General features: G+C 34.6%; 1 protein-coding gene across 7 annotated transcripts in view; it reads left to right on the top strand.

Moving 5' to 3' along the window:
* Window positions 1-23170, top strand: part of TBC1D32 (TBC1 domain family member 32) — a 207353-nt gene that overhangs the window by 173346 nt on the left and 10837 nt on the right. For 6 of the 7 annotated variants that reach the window (XM_036993532.2, XM_036993536.2, XM_036993559.2 and 3 more), the window contains 4 exons: window positions 7079-7148; window positions 8885-9000; window positions 9783-9937; window positions 21568-21708. In XM_036993532.2, coding sequence (XP_036849427.2) covers window positions 7079-7148; window positions 8885-9000; window positions 9783-9937; window positions 21568-21708 — 482 coding nt within the window. The remainder of the gene's footprint in view (window positions 1-7078; window positions 7149-8884; window positions 9001-9782; window positions 9938-21567; window positions 21709-23170) is intronic. The other variant, XR_005054532.2, reaches the window with a different exon arrangement.

Here is a 23170-nt window from a genome sequence, read left to right as displayed (position 1 = left end):
GGAAGGAGACCACTGTGGCAGAGTAAGGGTAAGAATAGTTGCTACTGAAGTCAGAGAGAAGAGAGTGATTTAGGGTTTTGGAAGTCATTGCAGGGTCTTGAACATAAGAGTGACGTGCTCTGAATTATATTTTTAAAATATCACTATGGCTGCAGTTTTTGAAAAGAATGAAGGAGGACAAAGAACTAAAGTAGGGAAAAGATTAAAAGGTTGTTGAAAAGATCTCCATGAAAATGGTAATGACTTGGATGAGGCTGTCAGTGGAGATGGCGAGAAGTACTTGGGTTCTGGGTATATTTTAAAGACAGAGCCAACAGAAGTGGGTAACAGATTGAATATTGGGTTTGAGAGAAAGGGAGGAGTCAGAGAAGACTAAAGTTCTTGATCTGAGCTATTGGAAGGCTGTTGTTACCGTACACTGAGATGGAGAAGAATGGGAGAGAAATAAATCTGAGAAAGGAGATGAGGGGCTTGCTTTTTGTTATGTTTTGAATACTTGTTATACATTTAAATAAACATGCTTTTTATGTGCTAGACATTTAAATCTGGAATTTAGGGGAAAGGTGTGGGCTGGAAATAAAACGTTCTAAATTCATCTTAGTATGTAAAGCAGTACACATCTCTGTAATGTCTTTCTCATATTCTGCCTTAATGTCTAATCCGTCATGTGACAGTAAACTCCTATAGGGTAGTTTCCATGTCTTATCATATTTTATGCATCTATAATAACAATACTAATAAATGTTTGACAAATAAAAGGGTGGATGAAAGAATGAAAGAGGGGGACTTTCTATGTTGTTGTCAGTTTATCTTTATTTTACTGGGCAATAGAGTAAACCATTTAAGGTTTTAGAACAGAAGCTTTACTTAATTCATTTGTACCTTAGGTCATATTAGTGTTATACAAATATATTTGTACAACAATTCTAAATATATTGATGTTTACAAATATACCTACTAACGTAGCTATTTATTCACTTATAGTGATGTCTAATGCAGATTTGGGGTTAATGACCAAGTCTACAAGTAAGAAAAGAAATAAGTAAGAAGTGGTAATCATGGAGATTTGTATGGCCAGAGTGGATATCTCTTCAGTCTTCAGTATAATAATCTCCAATTTCTGTAGCTGTCCTGAGCACATTGTTCTATTGGGTCATATTTTCTGTAGATTATCAAAAATTAGCATTTTTGTAAACATCATATAAATACTCAACAAGACTGATTACTGTGTGCATGCATTTACTGCCCTCTGATTTATTTCTGAATTATGCTGAAGGAGATCTCAGATACTGGCTTTGTTGAATGTTTATTTAGGCAGATCAACCCTGAATGCGAACTTAAATTCTTTGAATCCAGCTGAACAACCATCCACTGAAGTTTTAAAGTACAGCTGAAAATAAAGTGGCTTCTTGTTAATTGATTAATATTTATTTTTATAATATGGTAAACTTGTTGCTAGTATTGTTTTCTTCCCATGGCCTTAAGTATCTTTATCCTTTGTCATTTAATTTTTGGCTGGTGGAACAATCGTTTGCTATTATAAAATTTCACTCTATTTACTTTAAATAAACACATGCCATGTTTTGATATAAAAGATATTTCAAAGCAAACACTGGATAGATGTATTCAATGTTTTTTCATGTTTCTCAAAATGAAAAATTGATTGTCTTTTTAAAAATGACAGCCTGCTAAACCCTAAGGTAGCTGAAATTAGAATAACACAATCATCCATCTGTTGTTAGCTCCCTCAGGATTTCAATCCATTATAAAATTTGCAAATCTGGAAAAAATCTAATTAGTTTGGCTGTTTATCCCCTTAAAGAAAGAAGAATGAACAAACAGATAAAGTTCTGTACATTTTTAGTTTGTAAATCTGTAACAGATGCCTTTCCAAATCTTAACAGACCTTAACTTTGTGGGCTCAATTCCCTGAATAAGTTGGGGATTTTTTCCTATTGTAATTGCTTCTTTGAAATGATAAATTAAGCAGTCCTTTCAGGGTACCAAGAAAGTATGTTAATTTTATTTCTTTTCTCTTTATGTTGTTAATCGAAAGGTTGAAAAAATATCATAAAATTTTGCCTTGTTTCACCTTTTGACTATTAAAATATCTTTAAACTTAATGTATACAGTTAAATACCTTTTATTGTTCAGCAAATATGCTCTTTCTGTCTTACATTTATGGAGCATGTTTGTGTGTGTACTTGATAATTGCAAAGAGGTTTATATTGAATGATCCTGTCCTCAAGGAGGAGAAATAGATCATACACCAAAAATGATGAATTAAGAAATTGCAGCATATAGTAAGATAAAAAATACTGTCTACTTTGTTTCAGGCAGTATGGTAGGGTGTTTCAGTACATTATATGAATTGGGTTATTATCAAATAAGGGATTTTGTTGGAAGTGCATAGGTGTACAGTGTAAAGAGTGATCACTGGTGACTTGCGCCATCATGGAAGACAAAAGAGAGGTGATAACAGAGCCGGAATAGTGGCACTAGTACTACCTCCTGGGCTCTTACAATGGAAAGAAACAGGAGTGGGGACATCTTGCAGGCAAGGGTAATTGCATAATCAAAGACATGGAAAGACAAATGCTTTTTCCCAAAACACTGACTGTACCAGTTAGGAGGCTGAGACTCAAAATAGCTTGATCATAAGTAACTGAATTTTATGTCAGCAAGAATTGAATAAAATGGATAGATACCCGCACACGTTTGAAATGAAGCACTGGAACCTGCAGGACTGACTTTGGGAAGAGGAAGGAGGTAGGAGGGAAGGGTATTGACAGGTTGATTTCCTTCGGTGGTAATAGGTCTCTTACTTTTTGATAGATAGAGCAGGGGTTCAGGGGAGTCAGTAAACAGCCCAACAGTAACTGCTTCTCCAAGCATGGATTTATCCACCAATAGAGAAATTTCTTTACTTCTTTAAAATTGTATTTTTTTTCCATGTCATTGGCCAATTGCTAGGCCGAATAGATTTAGTTTCTTCTACCACTGCTCTGTGTGCTAGCTTTGCAAACCAAAAATGTAACAGAATGTATTATCAGAGTGTTTCAATCAATATTAAGTAAATTCTTTTCTTAATTTTATAATTTTTTGAGACTTTTATAATTAAAATGATTGGTTATTTCAAAGAGTCTAATATTAATGCTCAGATTGAATTAGGCATTGTTTAGTAAATATCATAAGTATGCTGCTATAGATGTAATTGGTTGACTTTTTTTCAAATTATTTTGTTAATGCTTTTCTAGTGACTCCACGGAATGGGAGTTGTGTCATCCATTTGTTACTTATTTCAGTATACAGAAACTTTTTAAGAACATATCTTTTTCCATCTCCTCCTTGCTTCATTTGGTACATAAAAGCACAATTTATTTTGTTTATTGGGTATTCATTTATTAATCTCATTCATTTACTCTGTTTATGAGTACCTATTATATAACACACTGTTGTGTGCACATTTCAATCAGTCATTGGTTACCCGTGATTCATCAAGTGTTCTCTGAAGACATCCATTTTTATCAGAGTTTACTAATTCATTTTGTGCCATCAGTTTTCTTTTATTTCTAAAGATTTTGATTCCTGCTTCCTAAGGTGTATGTAGGTCCAGGTTATATGTTACAAAATATTATTCCACTGAACTTTTATAGTCCAAGATACATTTCTACTTACCAAGTTTCATATTGTATACCAATTACAAGTTTAAAATTGAAGCCTCTCTTTTAATATATGTCCATAAATCATTTTCTGACCTCTTCCTTCTTGCTTCAGAAAATTTTTTCTTACATTTTTTTCCCCTATGAGATTTTATTCACATTAAAGTCACCTATATCTATTTCATATTAGTGATTTTTTAAAAGTGGAAATTTGATATTTGTTTTGGTATACTTAATACTTCCACTTATCCTCATTTTAAAAGCCTTTTTGAAGATTTAACTAGTTCCCTTTCTAAAGTGAAATTATTGTAGTGGGGTATCCCTGACCAGTTGTAACTATATCTAAACTTCACTTTTACTCCTTTAATGTGAATCTCAACTTCAGTGCACAAGAAATAAGATGTAGAGGCCTTTAAATACTTTTAAAATGTCTTTAAAAATAACTTTAAAAAAAGTCTTTAAAAATGACTCAATATTCACCCTCAGCAACCTGACCCAATGTGTGGAGTAAAGCCTGTTTATCTTTTCTTTTAGAAAGCTCCTCAGAGTACTTTGATTTACAGCCATAACTGGGAACCATTTCTATTGAAATATGCAGAGTTAAGTTGTTCCCCTGAAGGTGCAGGATCATAAGCTTTTAGAAAAGGAATACATCTGGAAGTTATTTGTACAACCCCAGAAAAGTTAAAGAACTGATGTCAGGCCAGACAGAGGACTCTGGAAGGACTCTCCTTCCACAAGGAAGAACTAAGAATTTGAACCTCATGAAACATTGCATGCCATAGTCCCTTTGAGCAAATCCTCCTGCCTTGATCCTTAACTTTTTAACATTCTTCACTAATGTGAAGGTCACCATCTTCTGGTATGGAAGATGTGACATTGGGAATGCCTATTCTTAGCATCCTTAGCCTACTGCACACTACTCTCCTGCTGTCAAGATATCTGTCTGTGTTATACTTTACGGAAGGGAAACAGTAATTACAAACATGCAAATCTATATATACATGAAGGTAAGTATTTTTCATGCTTAATAATCCAATTTTATTTATACTAGAATCCTAAGTACTGTCATCTAATATAACTTAAAATTGTTCTGACATTAGTTTATAAAAATCAATCTTTTCATTATATCACATTATGATAGTTGATAGGAGGTAAGTCTATTCTGTGGTCTTAGGAATATATAAAGTCAAAATGTCTTATTGAAACAAAATTTTACAAAATCAGCCAATGTCATCAGCACTATAGCACTAAAGCTTTATGTTATTAAACTTGGGAAACTAAAATATAAGTAATCATAAAATATAGGATCACCAGGAAGATACTTAGGTACTGAAACTAAAAGAACTTCCTGGTCACTACCCAAATGAATTTAACCTGATTGTATTGTAGTCAACATTAGAAAAGCTGTATTTAAATTATGGCTGAATTTTTTTTTTAATGCTGTTGATAAGACTAAGAACTTGAAATTACAGTGAATGTATGAATGATGACTAATAGTTCTTAAGATTGGCAATTATTTTGTGAGAGTGAGAATAATTTGTGGTATATATTTTTGGTACCCAGTAATAGAAACTTAAAACTTGGTTGGTTTTTTTTGGTCTAGGCAGAAAAACAGGCAGAATCACAGGCTCATATAAATGAGAAAAAGCTGTCCTTAGCAGTCTGTCTCCTTTCTCTGTTTCTCCCTTTGCTTGCATATTGGACTGATACCTCTATCCTGGAAACCTAGGGTGCCTCAGAACGCTGTGATAGAGGGATAAAATTCCATCTTCACTCCAGTTTGAAAAATCTGTAAAAGACATTGAGTAGTCCTCTTTGCTTAACCTGTTGGTAGGAGTGCAGAACTGGTATCCTTTCTTATGGACAGAAGATACATCTATTACAGCAGTAAGAATTATAAAGAGCAAAGAATTCTAAACTATATGAACTATAACTTAATTACTATTACTGTAGGCAAAATATAACAGTATTGCTAAGATTCTGTTCTGATTTAAAGTAAAACTCAGGTGTAGCTTATCAATAAATTAACTAAGCACTTAAGTTTATTTATTTATTTTCTTTAAGAATATTGCCACTCTAGATAGGTGACCAACCAGTCTGGTTTGCCAGTCACTGTGAAGAGTTCCTGGGGCTTGAGACTTTCAGTGTTAAAACCATGAAAAGTCCTAGGCACACTAGGAAAGGTTACCTTAACTCTTTAAGATTCCTGAAAGATGAATTATTGGTGGTCTGAAGAGTTTTACAAGCAGTGTTTAATTTGCTCTTCCCTATTTCTGCAGATCACAAGGCAACCCATATTTTAAAGTTTGGTTTAAATGCCACTTCTTCGTAATCTCTCTCTCTTCTGAATTCACATACTGCTTTATCTGTACATTTTTAGCCCTTTGAAGCAGCTTTATCAGAGTTATCTATAAATGAATTTTATCTCTGACACTACTTAGAAAGTTCTTTTAGGAAATGATGTATGATTTATCTTTTAACCCCCATAGCTTCTAGCATGGTATGCCACACACTATCAGAAAGAATTAATTAAAATGAATGAATGAGCCTACAAATTAAGTAGATTATATTGATAGTATTAGATATACCAATGAGTACTAGGAGGGGAAAAAAGAAACTAATATGGGATTTAGAAAATCTAGCTTTTGGCCCTCTCTACCACTGGTAACTATGTGATTTTTTGACAGTTCCCTTAATATTTAAGAGTGTGTGTATGTGTGAGTGTATGCTAAAGTTTGCTCAGCCAAAAACTGAAAGTTTCAGCTAGACATTCAGTGCTATCTAGTGATGCTTTGAGTGTTCACTCTCAGTGTGGACATACACCATTCTCAAAGCTAATCCAAATTTTCTGCCTCTTGCATCGTCCTCTTCCTCGCTTTCGGTAGAGGATCACAATTCCTACTTCACAAAGAAAATCTGCCTGTAGGAAGACACTTGTTCACTCCACCCTCATACACTGCTATCCATTATATGTATAATAATGATTATTGCTTCCTGATACTCATATTTAAATATTTAAGAAGTAAACAGCCATACTTACATTTACTGTATTTGTAATTCAGAATCTTATATATACTATACATTGCTTGATGACAGTACAATAGTTCTAGACTGTTTTTCAGTCAACAGCTTTTTTGTTCTGAGAACCAAGTAAAAATAGATTGCTTTAAAAGTACAATTAGTTGTTTTGTATTTGATATGCTTTTTAATGTTTTTTATAGAAAAAAATTATTTGTAAAGTTTCCTGTTAATTCGTTTGAAAAATACTGACAACTCTTAAAAAAACATTCATCAGTGTTCACAAAATTTACATTAAAATATGTAAAGATGTTACTTTCATCAATTTTCAATTAAAGTGTGGTTATTATGCAAGCTTTATACATTTTTATAACCCAGTTTTCTATTGTTTATAGCTACTGATGCAAATGTGAAGAATGAAAGTCTTTCATCTGTGCAGCAGCTTGGCATTAAAATGACTGTCAGGTATATTATAGGGAAATATCTCCTTTGTGCATTTCTAGAATCTGTTTTATGTACTTGATGTGTGCTTAATAGTACTTAACAACCAACTGTTTTGTATACTTTAAATGCAGAGTTTATCATTCAGAAAATAATAACTGTGTTTTGAGGATATTGGCACATGATTAAATTACCTCTGCCGGTAAATCAGTTGCAGTTCATTATTATTTCAGAGGCTAAACACAGTATATTTAAGCTTCTATGACTATCAGAGTTTTTCCAAAAATAACATTGTAAAAATCAATATATTGGTAGCACAATCATTCCATTTTCTAAAATATGATTAGTTTTAATTGTCAAACTATGGTGAGAACTACAAGAGTACCTTAAGGATAGATGCAGAAGTTAAACTGAATAAGCCAATTTTGGTAGTTTGAATATTTAGTACTCAAATTGTACTTATACAAAGAAAAGACAATCTAAATGGCAGACTGAGGGAAGGTAAGGACTAAGTCCTTGAGCGCCCTCCCACCCCTGCTTTCTTGCTTATTAGATGGTCATCTTGACAGTCCCATTCTACTTCAGTGGGTCATCTTCGGAATCGGGTCTTAAAAGATGCATGTAAAAGCTGTTAAAAAGACTTTTTTATAAATTATGATGAAAACTATGATAGGAATTCTGGCTTGCCCACTTTTATCTCATAGGACATATAACTCATTGGTTGTTTTGTGACCCTATTTTTTCTTTTTATTTTGTAATGCCCTATTTCTATTCTGAAGTGGAATCTATAGATAATATGAACAAGCTGTTCACATATTTTTGTCTATCCAGTATGATGTCTACTGAAGAAATAAATGGGAAGTGATTTATAATGAAATGTTTGTATACAATTACAGTATCGCTGTACAGACATAGCTGGCACCCATATAGAATCATTGTGACTGGCAGCTGCAAATACAGACCAGTTGTATTTTGGTGCCTCAAATAATGCAAGAGTGTTGCCACTAGCAAAGTACTTCCCACAATGATGAATAAATCTTAGGAAGGTTTCAAACAAAACAAAAGTACATCTTTCCCTGGTTCACACACAGTTGCATTCAGTGTACAATAAAAAATGCAGGGAACACATCTTGTGATTTTATGTAAAACAAAATTAGTTTCAGGTAATTAGCTTTTACATCCATGCAAGTAACAGGCAGGACATTTGCAAGTTGTTACTGTATAACCGACCCATGTCTAACCTCATGGCTGTCACTCACCAAGTACCACTGTTGCCCTTGGTGACTATGAACATCAAAAATGCCGCTGTAAATTTCCAAAGCCAGCCCCTGGGGGAAGTGCACCCCGTCCCCAGACTAGAAGTATAGAACTTGGTGACATCTAAAATTGCTTCTGGTCTTAACATTCTGTCAGTCCACCCTGTCAATCCATGTTTTAGATTAAGTTCAGGAAAAATGCTTGTATTCTGCTCATCCACATTATCTACATTTTGTTTTCTCAATGCTGTTTCATTTTCCTTTAAAGTTACTGGTATTTACCAGGAATACTGCTAATCCAAATATATCATAATTATCAGTATATATTGAGTGTTAATCTTTCTTACATGTTCTATATAGCACAGTTATCCTAAAAGTAGAAATTTGCAAACTTAAAACCATGGAATCTCAAGAGGCCTACACTTTGTTGGATTTCAAAAAGTGAATTTGCAGGCAGGGTCTAACTTTTTTTTATTTTATATGTTTTGTGGGCTTTTACTGTAGATATGGTAAGTTCCTCAACCTGTTAAAAGATGGTGCAGAAAATGATCTTACCTTGATTTTAAAGCACTGTGAGAGATTCCTAAAACAGCAACGAGCTCCTGTAAAATCTTCTCTTCATATCCTTTTTGAGTGGATTCACAGTAGATGAACTTTCTCATATATTTTTCATAATTCTTTGGAGTACCCAAACACATCTATAGTAGAATAATACTTTAACCTATATTAGTCATTTATATGTTATATCTTTATAGTATTTTATTCTGAATTTTAAGTATGCATTTTATTAACCTGAGTAATTATTAAATTCAGTCTTGTTTATTAAATCTTAAGCTAATTATTAAAGTTATTAGAAGAAATTTTCAGATATATGTGAGAGTTTTTAAAATGGGCTTAGTATATCTACAATAAGAATAAAATATCCATTTATTATTTTATTTGAATTGGTTATATTTTAAAAATAACTTTTACCTGAGGAAAAAAATGTATACAAACCATTTGCACTACTGAATTCTAAAAATGGATGTGTTCTTTCTTTATATCTTACTATATTTGTAAGTTAACACATAACCTGAACTATAGTTAAGATAGTACCACTGTGTTAATGACTAGAGCAATTGTTCAATAAAGCAGATATTTTTTCCTCCAGTTGCTAGTGCTGGTGGCTTCCACTGGACATGTAAGCAAATACTATATTAAAACAGTTATTGTGTAAGTAATTTTTTTATTAATCAAGTTTAATTTTCCATCAATAGTTTGTTAATTGGTTGAAGACAAAATGAGGACTAAGTGTCATCCATATCTCTTTTGTGATACGGATCCTGGAAATGAATATTTATGGAGTTCTTATATTTCATCTTGAAGATAAAATACTGTAAAGGTTCCTTAACTGTAATTTCAGTCAGCCTGCAGGGGAGTTACACTGGCCATGACTGGTTTGTGTCTTCTTTGTTCATGATAATGTTGGGGGACAAAGAGAAAACATTCCGATTTCTTCAGCAATTCTCCAGGCTTCTGACCTCTGCTTTCCTTTGGTTACCAAGACTGCATAATTCTGTAAGACTTTTTAGTCTGTTTTTAAAAGAGTGTTTTTAAATATTAAAGCAGATACTCTTTAAATTCATCAGGATCTTTTTTTATTTGTAGAGGGCTCTGAAATAATTTATATTCATTTTTTTTCTGAATTCTTCTTGACTAATTCTCTTCAAAGATATAGATTTGACATTTTCTCAAATACTTGATGTCTTAATGGTTACCGAATGAAAGATTAATGACAATAGATGCATTATTAAATTTTAAACTTGTCTTAGTAAATTATAAAATTCTGTTGGTAAAAATAACTTGAATGGATATTTATTGTTGCCTTGCTATGAAGAATCTCTCAGTTAAATTACAGTGTAAGAAAATTTATTAAGTTGAAATTGTAGCCATTTTCTATAAAAAATTCATTTTATATAACAGGGCTTATGTATAGTGAGTTTTGATTAAGATATTGAAGTATTTTTAAAGATTTACTAGTCCCATGAGAAAATGAGTATAGAGATAAGTTCCTCCCTCAATTTGTTAATGGTTTTATATTTTACTTGTTCACTTTCTGCCATTTAAGATTTCCAGCCTAGGGAAACTGCTACAATAGCTGTACTCAATATTTCCCAAGCTTTCTCCTTGACATGTTGCATGTGAACAATAGAATATCATTACACCCTAGGATAAGTTAAGGGGGCTTGAGATAAGAATTAAATGAAAATGTTTATTACATGTCTTTACATATATATTTGTGATAACAAAAATAAAATCAAAGCATCAAGGAATACATAATTGAAATTTTATGATTTTTAGGCTTGAATAGCTATGTATAATTTCTGAATAAGACTTTCTAGCTCTTTTACTTCACCAAAATGAGAAATTTGCTCACACAAACAGGAGGAAGCACATGGCAAGAGTATGTACTAGTAGTTTTTCTCCAATTGGTGAAACTATGTCCCTTGTTAGCCAGAATTTGATCAAGTCTTTATATGGTACGTGAAGATTTAAAATATCTTACAAATTGTCCACTCTTCCATTTACAAATTAATATTGAAAAAAATATTTTCATAATGAGAATGGATTTTGAGTCCATTCACATATTTTCATGTCAAGTATTTTTAAGTGATACCTGCATTCCATCAGTCTTAATTATTCTACTGTATTGTTAATTATGACACTGTCAGATATGACCAGTGAAGTGTTTTTAGGTGTAATTCTATAAAGTTGCTTTTCTGATTTAAATGTGTAAACTTTTTTGTAATGCTTTATTGTAACGTAATAACAATGTTATGTTCTAATAGCATATCTTCCCATAAAACTGAAATCATGCAGGACTCTAACATCTTGGATTTTATTATATTTAAAATTTTGATATCATCATTTAACTTAGAATATAGGTCTATGAACGAAGCAGCATGTTACTCAGGATTCTTAGAACAACTCTTGATATAAATAAAGCCTTGCTTGCCATCTTCCTTTTGGTTGTAGCTATATCATCAAGGAAGACTTACATAGTACTTCCATACTATCATTTTTTTCTTCCAAGTATAAATATACCAAATTGAATATTTTGTCACCAATAGTTTGTTTTAGTGTTTCTTTGTAAAACAAATAACATTCCACTAAGATTTTTCTTCTGGGGTTCTATCTAGAGCAGTTAGATAAGTATAGTTACTAATGTCTGTACAGTTACCACTCAACATTATAAATGTTCTTAATTTAATAACCTTTTGGATTGGTATTTTTTCTATGCCACTTGTTAATTCAATAATAGTATTAATAGATTATTTAAAAATGGATCCTTTTTCTATTTTGTTGTTCCATTGGTCTCATACATTGCACAGACACTTTCTATGCAGGTTCATAAACAAATCTGTTGTGGTGAGATGTTTTGGGCTAAATAATGGGGACAAGTTTGTGCTATTAATAGCCCATATTACTGTAATCAGCCTCAAAAAAGCTTCAGTGTATTTCCTCATTCAATATTCCCCAATGTTATTGCTCTGTTCTATTTTTCCCTCATGCTCCATAGCTTACATCAATTCCTTATATGATGCATAATTTATGTATTTATTATTTATACACTTAAACAAAAGCTCTATTAGGGCAGGGTTTTCTGTTTTGTTCACTTACACATACCAAATTATGTCTCACAGTAATTATTCAACAAATAACATTTTGAGTGTATGAATTAATATTTAAATAGAAGTACATAAAGGAAAGAAGACTTTTATTACTTTAGAAAACATACTTGAAAGATACTAGTTCTTCTGCATTCTTAAGAATATTGTGAACAAATTGCATCAATAAAAGTTTTAAAAAAAATAGATAAACTGCTAGCCAGACTTATCAAAAAAAAAGAGAGTCTCCTCACATAAAGAGAGTTAGATATGACAAAGGAAAAATCACTATGGACACCACCGAAAACAAAGAATTATTAGAGAATACTATGAAAAATTAAATGCTAACACACTGGATAACTTAGGAGAAATGGACAACTTTCTAGAAAAATACAACCTTCCAAGGCTGACCCAGAAAGAAACAGAAAATCTGAACAGAACAATTACCACCAACAAAATTGAATTGGTAATCAAAAAACTACCTAAGAACAAAACTCCTGGACCAGATGGCTTCACCGCTGAATTTTAGCAAACACTTAGTGAAGACCTAATACCCACCCTCCTTAAAGGTTTCCAAAGAGTAGGAGAAGAGGGAATACTTCCAAAATCATTATATGAGGCCAGCATGACTCTAATACAGAAACCAGGCAAAGACACCACAAAAAAAGAAAATTACAGACCAATATCCCTGATGAACATAGATGCAAAAATACTCAACAAAGTATTAGCAAACCGAATTCAAAAATACATAAAAAAGATCATCCATCATGATCAGGTGGGCTTCATCCCAGGGATGTAAGGATGGTACAACATTCGAAAATCCATTGACATCATCCACTACATCAACAAAAAGAAGGACAAAAACCACATGAGCATCTCCAAAGATGCTGAAAAAGCATTTGACAAAATTCAGCTTTATCCATTCATGATAAAAACTCTCAACAAAATGGGTATAGAAGGCAAGTACCTCAACATAATAAGAGCCACATATGACAAACCCACAGCCAGCATTATACTTAACAGCGAGAAGCTGAAAGCTTTTCCTTTAAGATCGGGAACAAGACAAGGATGCCCACTCTCCCCTCTTCTATTTAACATAATACTGGAGGTCCTAACCACAGCAATCAGACAACGCAAATAAATAAAAGGCATCCAGATTTGCAAAGAAGAAGTTAAACTGTCCCTGTCTGCAAATGACATGATATTGTACAAAAAAAAAAAAACCCTAAAGAATCCACTCCAAAACTACTAGATCTAATATCTGAATTCAGCAAAGTTGCAGAATACAAAATTAATACACAGAAATCTTTTGCATTCCTACACACTAACAATGAACTAGCAGAAAGAGAAATCAAGAAAACAATTCAATTCACAGTTGCATCAAAAGGAATAAAATACCTAGGAATAAACCTAACCAAGGAAGTGATAGACCTATACTCTGAAAACTACAAGACACTAATGAGAGAAATTAAAGAAGATACCAATAAATGGAAATATGTCCCATGCTCATGGATAGGAAGAATTAATATTGTCAAAATGGCCATCCAGAGTAAAGCAATCTACAGATTCAATGCAATTCCTATCAAAATACCAACAGCATTCTTCAATGAGCTAGAGCGAATTGTTCTAAAATTCATATGAAACCACAGAAGACCACAATTAGCCAAAGTAATCCTGATAAGAAAGAATAAAGTTGGGAGGAGTATGCTCCCCAACGTGAAGCTCTACTACAAAGCCACAGTAATCAAGACAATTTGGTACTGGCACAAGAACAGAACTATAAAGCAATGCAACAGACTACAGAGCCCTAATATAAACCCAACCATTTATGGTCAATTAATATAAGATAAAGGAGCCATGGACATACAATGGGGAAATGACAGTCTCTTCAACAACTGGTACTTGCAAAACTGGACAGCTACATGCAGGAGAATGAAAGTGGATTATTGTTTAACCCCATACACAAAAGTAAACTCAAAATGGATCAAAGACCTGAATGTAAGTCATGAAACCATAAAACTCTTAGAAGACAACATAAGCAAAAATCTCCTGAATATAAGCATGAGCAACTTCTTCCTGAATGCATCTGCTTGGGCAAGGGAAACAAAAGCAAAAATGAACTTATGGGACTACATCAAACTAAAAAGCTTCTGTATGGCAAAGGACACCATCAACAGAACAAAAAGGCATCCTACAGTATGGGAGAATATATTTACAAATAACATATCTGATAAGGGGTTAACATCCAAAATATATAAAGAACTCACATGCCTCAACAACCAAAAAGCAAATAACCCAATTAAAAAATGGGCAGAGGATATGAAGAGACAGTTCTTCAAAGAAGAAATTCATATGGCCAACAGACACATGAAAAGGTGCTCCACATCACTAATCATCAGGGAAATGCCAATTAAAATCACCATGAGATATCACCTCACACCAGCAAGGATGGCCAGCAGCAGAAAGATGAAGAACAACAAATGCTGACAAGGATGTGGAGAAAGGGGAAACCTCCTACACTGCTGGTGGGAATGTAAGCTAGTTCAACCATTGTGGAAAGCAATATGGAGGTTCCTCAAAAAATGAAAAATAGAAATACATTTTGACCTGGGAATCCCACTCCTTGGAATTTGCCCAAAGAATACAACTTCTCAGACTCAAAAAGACATATGCACCCCTATGTTTATTGCAGCAAAATTTACATTAGGGAAGATACGGAAGCAACCTACATGTCCATCAGTAGATGAATGGATAAAGAAGAGGTGGTACATATACACAATGGAATACTATTCAGGCATAAGAAAGAAACAAATCCTACCATTTGCAACAACATGGATGGAGCTGGAGGATATTATGCTCAGTGAAATAAGCCAGGCGGAGAAAGACAAGTGCCAAATGATTTCTCTCATTTGTGGAGTATAACAACAAAGCAAAAATGAAGGAACAAAATAGAAGTACACTCGCAGACTCCAAGAAGGGACTAGTGTTTACCAAAGGGGAGTGTTGTTGGAGGGCAGGTTGGGAGGGAGGGAGATGGGGATTGAGGGGTATTATGTTTAGTACACCTGGTGTGGGAAGTCATGGGGAATACTGTAGCACAGAGAAGACAAACAGTGAATCACTAGCATCTTACTACACTGATGGACAGTGACTGCATTGGGGTATGAGTGGGGACTTGATAATATGGGTAAATGTAGTCGCCACATTGTTTTTTCATGTGAAACCTTCATAAGAGTAATAATCAATACTACTTTAATAAAAAAAAATTTTTTTAATTCTATCTTTAAATTCTTTGTATAAAAAAAGGTTTTGTAGTTTTATGTCAGATTTATAGGAACACTCATTAAAACATAGAGCATTCGAGGGGTGGAGCCAAGATGGTGGGATAAGTAGGACAGTGGGAATCTCCTCCCAAAAACATATATATTTTTGAAAATACAACAAATACAACTATCCCTAAAAGAGAGACCAGAAGACACAGGACAACAGCCAGACTACATCCACACCTGCGAGAACCCAGCACCTGGTGAAAGGGGTAACATACAAGCCACGGCCCGACGGAACCTGAGGCCCCTCACCCCAGCTCCTGGCAGGAGGAGAGGAGTCGGAGCAGGGAGGGAGAGGGAGCCCAGGACTGCTAAACACCCAGCTCCAGCCATCCACACCAGAGTGCACACACAGTGTATGCATGGGGTCCTGGATACTAGGGAAACAGGACAGTAAGAACTTTGAGTGGGTCCCGAAGCCGGCACCCCTATGACAAAGAAAAGCAAGTGCTTTTTGAAAGTCTTAAAGGGACAGGGACCCCACAGCTGGACGGAAGCATCCTGGGACACAGTCCAGCAACTGGAAATTCCAGAGAACTCCGGGCGCACTAACCCCCTGGGCAACAGCTCTGAGACCCCTCACAGAGATAAACAGCCAAACAACCCCTCTTCCATTACCCCCTCAGGGACCCCGCCATAGCAGAGCAGAAGCCTGAGCCTGGCACACCCACAGCAAGGGAGCTTCCTCCATACCAGCTGGGCAAGATACAGAGACCCAATCTACACAAAATTGCCCAACACAAGCCACTAGGGGTCGCAGTTGTCCCAGTAAAGAAAGGCGAGGAGCAAGAGGAAAGACTTGGCTCTCCCAGCTGACAGACGAGTCAATAGCTCACCACTGCACCTATCAACATGAAAAGGCAAAAAATTTGATCCACACAAGACTAACCCAGAGAGCTTCGGCATCTTCTACATCTACCCCTGAGAACAAACCTGGAGAGATAGATTTAACCAGTCTTCCTGAAAAAGAATTCAAAACAAAAGTCATAACCATGCTGATGGACTTGCAGAGAAATACGCAAGAACTAAGGCGGGAGAATACAGAAATAAAACAAGCTCTGGAAGGACTTCAAAACAGAATGGACAAGATGCAAGAGACCATTAATGGACTAGAAAACAGAGAACAGGAATGCAGAGAAGCTTATGCAGAGAGAGATAAAAGGATCTGCAGGAATGAAAGAATTCTAAGAGAACTGTGTGACCAATCGAAACAGAATAATATCCGCATTATAGGGGTACCAGAAGAAGAAGAGAGAAAAAGGGATAGAAAGTGTCTTTGAAGAAATAATTGATGAAAACTTCCCCAAACTAGGGGAGGAAATGGCCTCTCAGACAACAGAGGTACACAGAACTCCCATGACAAGGGATCCAAGGAGGGCAACACCAAGACACATAATAATTAAAATGGCAAAGATCAAAGACAACGACAAAGTATTAAAGGTAGCCAGAGAGAAAAAAAAGGTCACCTACAGAGGAAAACGCATCAGGCTATCATCAGACTTCTCAACAGAAACCCTACAGGCCAGAAGAGAATGGCATGATATACTTAATGCAATGAAACAGAAGGGCCTCGAACCAAGACTACTGTATCCACCACGATTATCATTTAAATATGAAGGAGGGATTAAACAATTCCCAGACAGGCAAAAGTTGAGGGAATTTGCCTCCCACAAACCACCTCTACACGGCATCTTACAGGGACTGCTGTAGATGGGAGCACTCCTAAAAAGAGCACAGAACAAAACACCCAACATATGAAGAAGGGAGGAGGAGGAATAAGAAGGGAGAGAAAGAATCATCAGACTGTGTTTATAATAGCTCAATAAGCGAGTTAAGTTAGGCAGTAAAATAGTAAAGAAGCTAACCCTGGACCTTTGGTAACCACAGACTTAAAACCTGCAATGGCAATAAGTGCATACCTTCCAATAATCACCCTAAATGTAAATGGACTGAATGCACCAATGAAAAGACACAGAGTAATAGAATGGATAAAAAAGCAAGATCCATCCATATGCTGCTTACAAGAGACTCACCTCAAACCCAAAGACATGCACAGACTTAAAGTCAAGGGATGGAAAAAGATATTTCATACAAACAACAGAGAGAAAAGAGCAGGTGTTGAAATACTAGTATCAGACAAAACAGACTTAAAAATAAAGAAAGTAGCAAAAGATAAAGAAGGACATTAGATAATGATAAAGGGCTCAGTCCAACAAGAGGATATAACCATTATAAATATATATGCACCCAATACAGGAGCACCAAAATATCTGAAACAAATACTAACAGAACTAAAGGAGGAAATAGAATGCAATGCATTCATTCTGGGAGACTTCAACGCACCACTCACTCCAAAGGACAGATCCACCAGATAGAAAATAAGTAAGGACACAGAGGCACTGAACAACACACTAGAACAGATGGACCTAATAGACATCTGCAGAACTCTACATCCAAAAGCAACAGGATACACATTCTTCTCAAGTGCACATGGAACATTCTCCAGAATAGAGCACATACTAGGCCACAAAAAGAGCCTCAGTAAATTCCAAAAGATTGAAATCCTACCAACCAACTTTTCAGACCACAAAGACATAAAACTAGGAATAAACTGTACAAAGAAAGCAAAAAGGCTCACAAACACATGGAGGCTTAACAACATGCCCCTAAACAATCAATGGATCAATGACCAAATCAAAATGGAGATCTAGCAATTTATGGAAACAAACGACAACAACAGAAAGCCACAACTACTGTGGGATACAGCAAAAGCAGTCTTAAGAGGAAAGTATATAGCAATCCAGGCATATTTAAAGAAGGAAGAACAATCCCAAATGAATGGTCTAATGTCACAATTATCGAAATTGGAAAAAGAAGAACAGGGATGCCCACTCTCCCCACTGTTATTCAACATAGTACTGGAGGTCCTAGCCACGGCAATTAGACAAAACAAAGAAGTACAAGGAATCCAGATTGGTAAAGAAGAAGTTAAACTGTTACTATTTGCAGATACCATGATATTGTACATCAGAAACCCTAAAGACTCCACTCCAAAACTGCTAGAGCTAATATCAGAATTCAGCAAAGTTGCAGGATACAAAATTAACACACAGAAATCTTTGGCTTTCCTATACACTAACAATAAACTAATAGAAAGAGAGAAATCAGGAAGACAATTCCATTCACAATAGCATCAAAAAGAATAAAATACCTAGGAATAAACCTAACCAAGGAAGTGAAAGACCTATACCCTGAAAACTATAAGACACTCTTAAGAGAAATTAAAGAGGTCACTAACAAATGGAAACTCATCCCATGCTCCTGGCTAGGAAGAATTAATATCATCAAAATGGCCATCCTGCCCAAAGCAATATACAGATTTGATGCAATCCCTATCAAACTACCAACAGCATTCTTCAATGAACTGGAACAAAAAGTTCAAAAAGTCATATGGAAACACCAAAGACCCCGAATAACTAAAGAAATCCTGAAAAGGAAGAATAAAGTGGGGGGGATCTCACTCCCCAACTTCAACCTCTATTACAAAGCCACAGTAATCAAGACAATTTGGTACTGGCACAAGAACAGAGCCACAGACCAGTGGAACAGAATAGAGATTCCAAACATTAACCCAAACATATATGGTCAACTAATATTTGATAAAGGGGCCATGGACATAGAATGGGGAAATGACAGTCTCTTCAACAGATGGTGCTGGCAAAACTGGACAGCTACATGTAAGAGAATGAAACTGGATCACTGTCTAACTCCATACACAAAAGTAAATTTGAAATGGATCAAAGACCTGAGTGTATGTCATAAAACCATAAAACTCTTAGAAAGAAAACATAGGCAAAAATCTCATGGACACAAACATGAGTGACCTCTTCTTGAACATATCTCCCTGGACAAGGGAAACAAATGCAAAAATGAACAAATGGGACTATATCAAGCTGAAAAGCTTCTGTACAGCAAAGGACACCATCAATAGAACAAAAAGGTACCCTACAGTATTGGAGAATATATTTGTAAATAACAGATCCGATAAAGGGTTGACATCCAAAATATATAAAGAGCTCACACACCTCAACAAACAAAAAGCAAATAATCCAATTAAAAAATGGGCAGAGGAGCTGAATAGACAATTCTCTAAAGAAGAAATTCAGATGGCCAACAGACACATGAAAAGATGCTCCACATCGCTTGTCATCAGAGAAATGCCAATTAAAACCACAATGAGATATCATCTCACACCAGTACAGATGGCAACCATCCAAAAGACAAACAAAACAAATGTTGTCAAGGTTGTGGAGATAGGGGAACCCTCCTACACTGCTGGTGGGAATGTAAATTAGTTCAACCATTGTGGAAAGCAGTATAGAGGTTCCTCAAAATGCCCAAAATAGAAATACCATTTGACCCAGTAATTCCACTTCTAGGAGTTTACTGCAAAAATGCAGCACTCCAGTTTGAAAAAGACAGATGCACCCCTATGTTTATCGCTGCACTATTTACAATAGCCAAGATATGGAAGCAACCTAAATGTCCATCAGTAGATGAATGGATAAAGAAGATGTGGTACATATACGCAATGGAATATTACTCAGCCATAAGAAAAAAACTGATCCTACCATTCGCTACAACATGGATGGAGCTAGAGGGTATTATGCTCAGTGAAATAAGCCAGGTGGAGAAAGACAAGTAACAAATGATTTCACTCATATGTGGAGTATAAGAACAAAAGAAAACTGAAGGAACAAAACAGCAGCAGAAGCACAGAACCCAAGAATATACTAATAGTTACCAAAGGGAAAGGGACTGGGGAGGACGGGTGGGAAGGGAGGGATAAGGGCGGGAAAAAAAGAAAGGGGACATTACAATTAGCAGGTAGAGTGTGGGGGGGCACGGGGAGGGCTGTGCAACACAGAGAAGACAAGTAGTGATTTTACAGCATCTTACTATGTTGATGGACAGTGACTGTGAATGGGGATGTGGGGGGGACTTGGTGAAGGGGGGAGCCTAGTAAACATAATGTCCTTCATGTAACTGTAGATTAATGATACCAAAATAAATATTCACTATATAAGAATTTGTTCTCCATGTAAGAACTTGTTCGTTATGCTTCAGAAGATTGGAGACTGACGAAAATTAGGCTTGGGGTGGATTAATGATTATACATTGAGCATCGAGTCCCCTATACAGAATTTTATTGTTGTTAACAACCATTTGATCAAAAAAAATAGGAGAGAGGCCCTCACAAAAATAAAAATAATAATAAAATAAATAAATAAAGTACACACTTCCAATTGTAAAATAAGTAAGTAACCGGGATGTAATGTATAGCATAAGGAATATAGTCAAAATATTGTGACAACTTGGTATGGTGATAGCTGGTACCTAGAATTATCATGTATATAAATGTTCAATCACTGTGTTGTACACCTGAAACTAATGTAATACTGTATGTCAACTACACTTCAATAAAAAATAATTATCAAAAAAAAAATAGAGCATTCATGATGATAAATTGTATCTAAAAGATAAATTGAAAAATAACTTTCAAGAAATTTCTAAGAAATGCAAGCCTGTAAATATATGTGTGTAATTATTAATATACAAATAAATATGTCTGTATAAAACAGTTGGCCTGAGAACTTTGGTGAGAATGCAGTATGCATTTTCCCCAGTTTTAAAGATAAATGGCTTATGGAGTTCCCAAATTCAATTATTAGGAAGTTAATTCAGATTTGGGTTATTTAACATTAAGTTAGAAAAAGGGAACTAGGTAAATATCCCTAAGAGCTGACATACTAAAACTTTTTAATGTTAAAGAGTCATTGGCCAAATCTAAGGATAGTAAGTAAATATACTTAGTATTAAATGTAAAGCATTTCTTACTCATGTAATTACTCATACATATATTCTGTCTGCAACACCCATCCCCATCATGTCATAAGGCATTAACGTTACCAGAATTACAAAGTGTTAACTTTATTCCTGTTTCTTGGAAGGTATATCATACCGCCTTTCAGATTTATTCTTTCTACAATGTTTAACATTCTGACTTTTTAGCTTGCATAATTATAATGTTTCAATAAGTTATTAGGCCATTACATTAATTCTGAAGGTGCAATTCAAAGCAAAAAATTAAGATACATGTTTATTTTAAATTAGCTGCATATCTGTTAATTCTCAATTTCTCTCTTTCATGCAGAGGTACTTATCTACTGATACTATAGAATCTGGCATCCATCCAATATATTTTTACAGCACTCACTATATTGAAATGATTCTGAAGGCAGAAGTGCCACTCGTATTTTCAGCTTTTCACATGGCTGGTTTTGCACTATCACAGGTAATCCAGAAGAAGCAGCATTTCTTCAATTCCCAGATCTAAGGCTTTTTAAAGAAAATTGCATTGTCTTCGAATACAGGAAATGCATTGAAATTTATAAAATAATGTTTTTAAATATTCATACCTTTGTATGTATTTAAATTCCTACACTGGCTTTTTTCCCCTAGGTCTATTAAAATATATAGATTTTCTTTATAGTAGTTCCCTGGCATTCACAGATTTTGAGTTCAGTTTCAGCTAGTTACGGATGTAGACATTCTGAAAGTCTACAACATGTAGGTTTTCCAATGGCAATAATACCTGCTTTGTAATGCTAATGTAAGGGTTAAGTGAGATAACTTGGGGCAAGACTTAACACTGAGTGTCTGTTATGTGAGATACTGTATTATCTAATAAGACAGCCCAGCTTTGTTTCTGCTCTTGGGATCTGGGAAGGTTTAATGATTTTTCTGGGGCCTGGAATTTTGCACATAGTTGCATGCATTAGCCACAGGGTTATCAATCCTGTGCCAGCCAGTCCTTCACTGATGGACGTATGGATTGTTTCTTCACTATGTTATAATAAAGCTAAAATATAGTATTTTAGAAAAAAAGCTTAAAGCTTTTTCTATTTTTAGATTTAGATTTTTAGGTCAGAGTCCCAAGAAGTAACTTCATCAAAAGATATGAAAACTTCTAAAGTCCTGGATGCACATTATCTAATCACTTTGATTTTATTCTTTTAATAGATATGAAGAGAGTATCTGTTTTTTCAGGACTGGGTATTTGTTTTTTTTACAAAACTAATTGCTAAATTAGTATGAAAATTGTTTCTCTTTTTAAAATCCATGTATTTTTTCTTAATATTAGCAAGGTTGATTATAATTCCGTAACTTTGTTTTGTTGACTCTTATTAATTGCCTGTCTGTCTTAGCATGTTTCTTATTGACTTATACAATATTTAAAGTAAACTCCACTATCCAAATCTCTTCCCTGAGATATGTATTTTACTTATATACTATTGTAATTTATTGTTTATTATATACCATTGTATTCATTTTCTATTGTATTTTACTTAATGTAGCTTTATGTCTTAATGTTTGTTAAGAGTAAGCCTGTCATTTATTTCCTAACTATCCTTTAAAATGTTAGTTTAGCTATTCCTATGTATTGGTATCTTTATGTGCCCTTTCAGGTGATTTTGTCCAGTTCAAATTGGCATTTAAATTTAGATGAAATTTGGATTTCTATTATGTTAAACTATAAATTACTGTGAAAAAAATTAAGTCCTACTGTATGTGCTTACCTTCCTACCTAGGAATGTAGTAAGCTTTCCCATTTTTTTTTTGTATTATATTTTACTCAAGTTGTATAGTTTTTCTGTATAAGTATAGTACATTTCTCATTACAGATATTTCTAATTGGTGTAACAAAATCTTTTTCAATTTTATTTTCTCTTTGGCTAATAATAATCAGTAAAGTA

This window comes from Manis javanica, chromosome 13 (genome assembly GCF_040802235.1).
Source record: "Manis javanica isolate MJ-LG chromosome 13, MJ_LKY, whole genome shotgun sequence".
Classification (NCBI taxonomy): Eukaryota; Metazoa; Chordata; class Mammalia; order Pholidota; family Manidae; genus Manis; species Manis javanica.
This window is presented reverse-complemented; position numbering and strand designations above follow the sequence as displayed.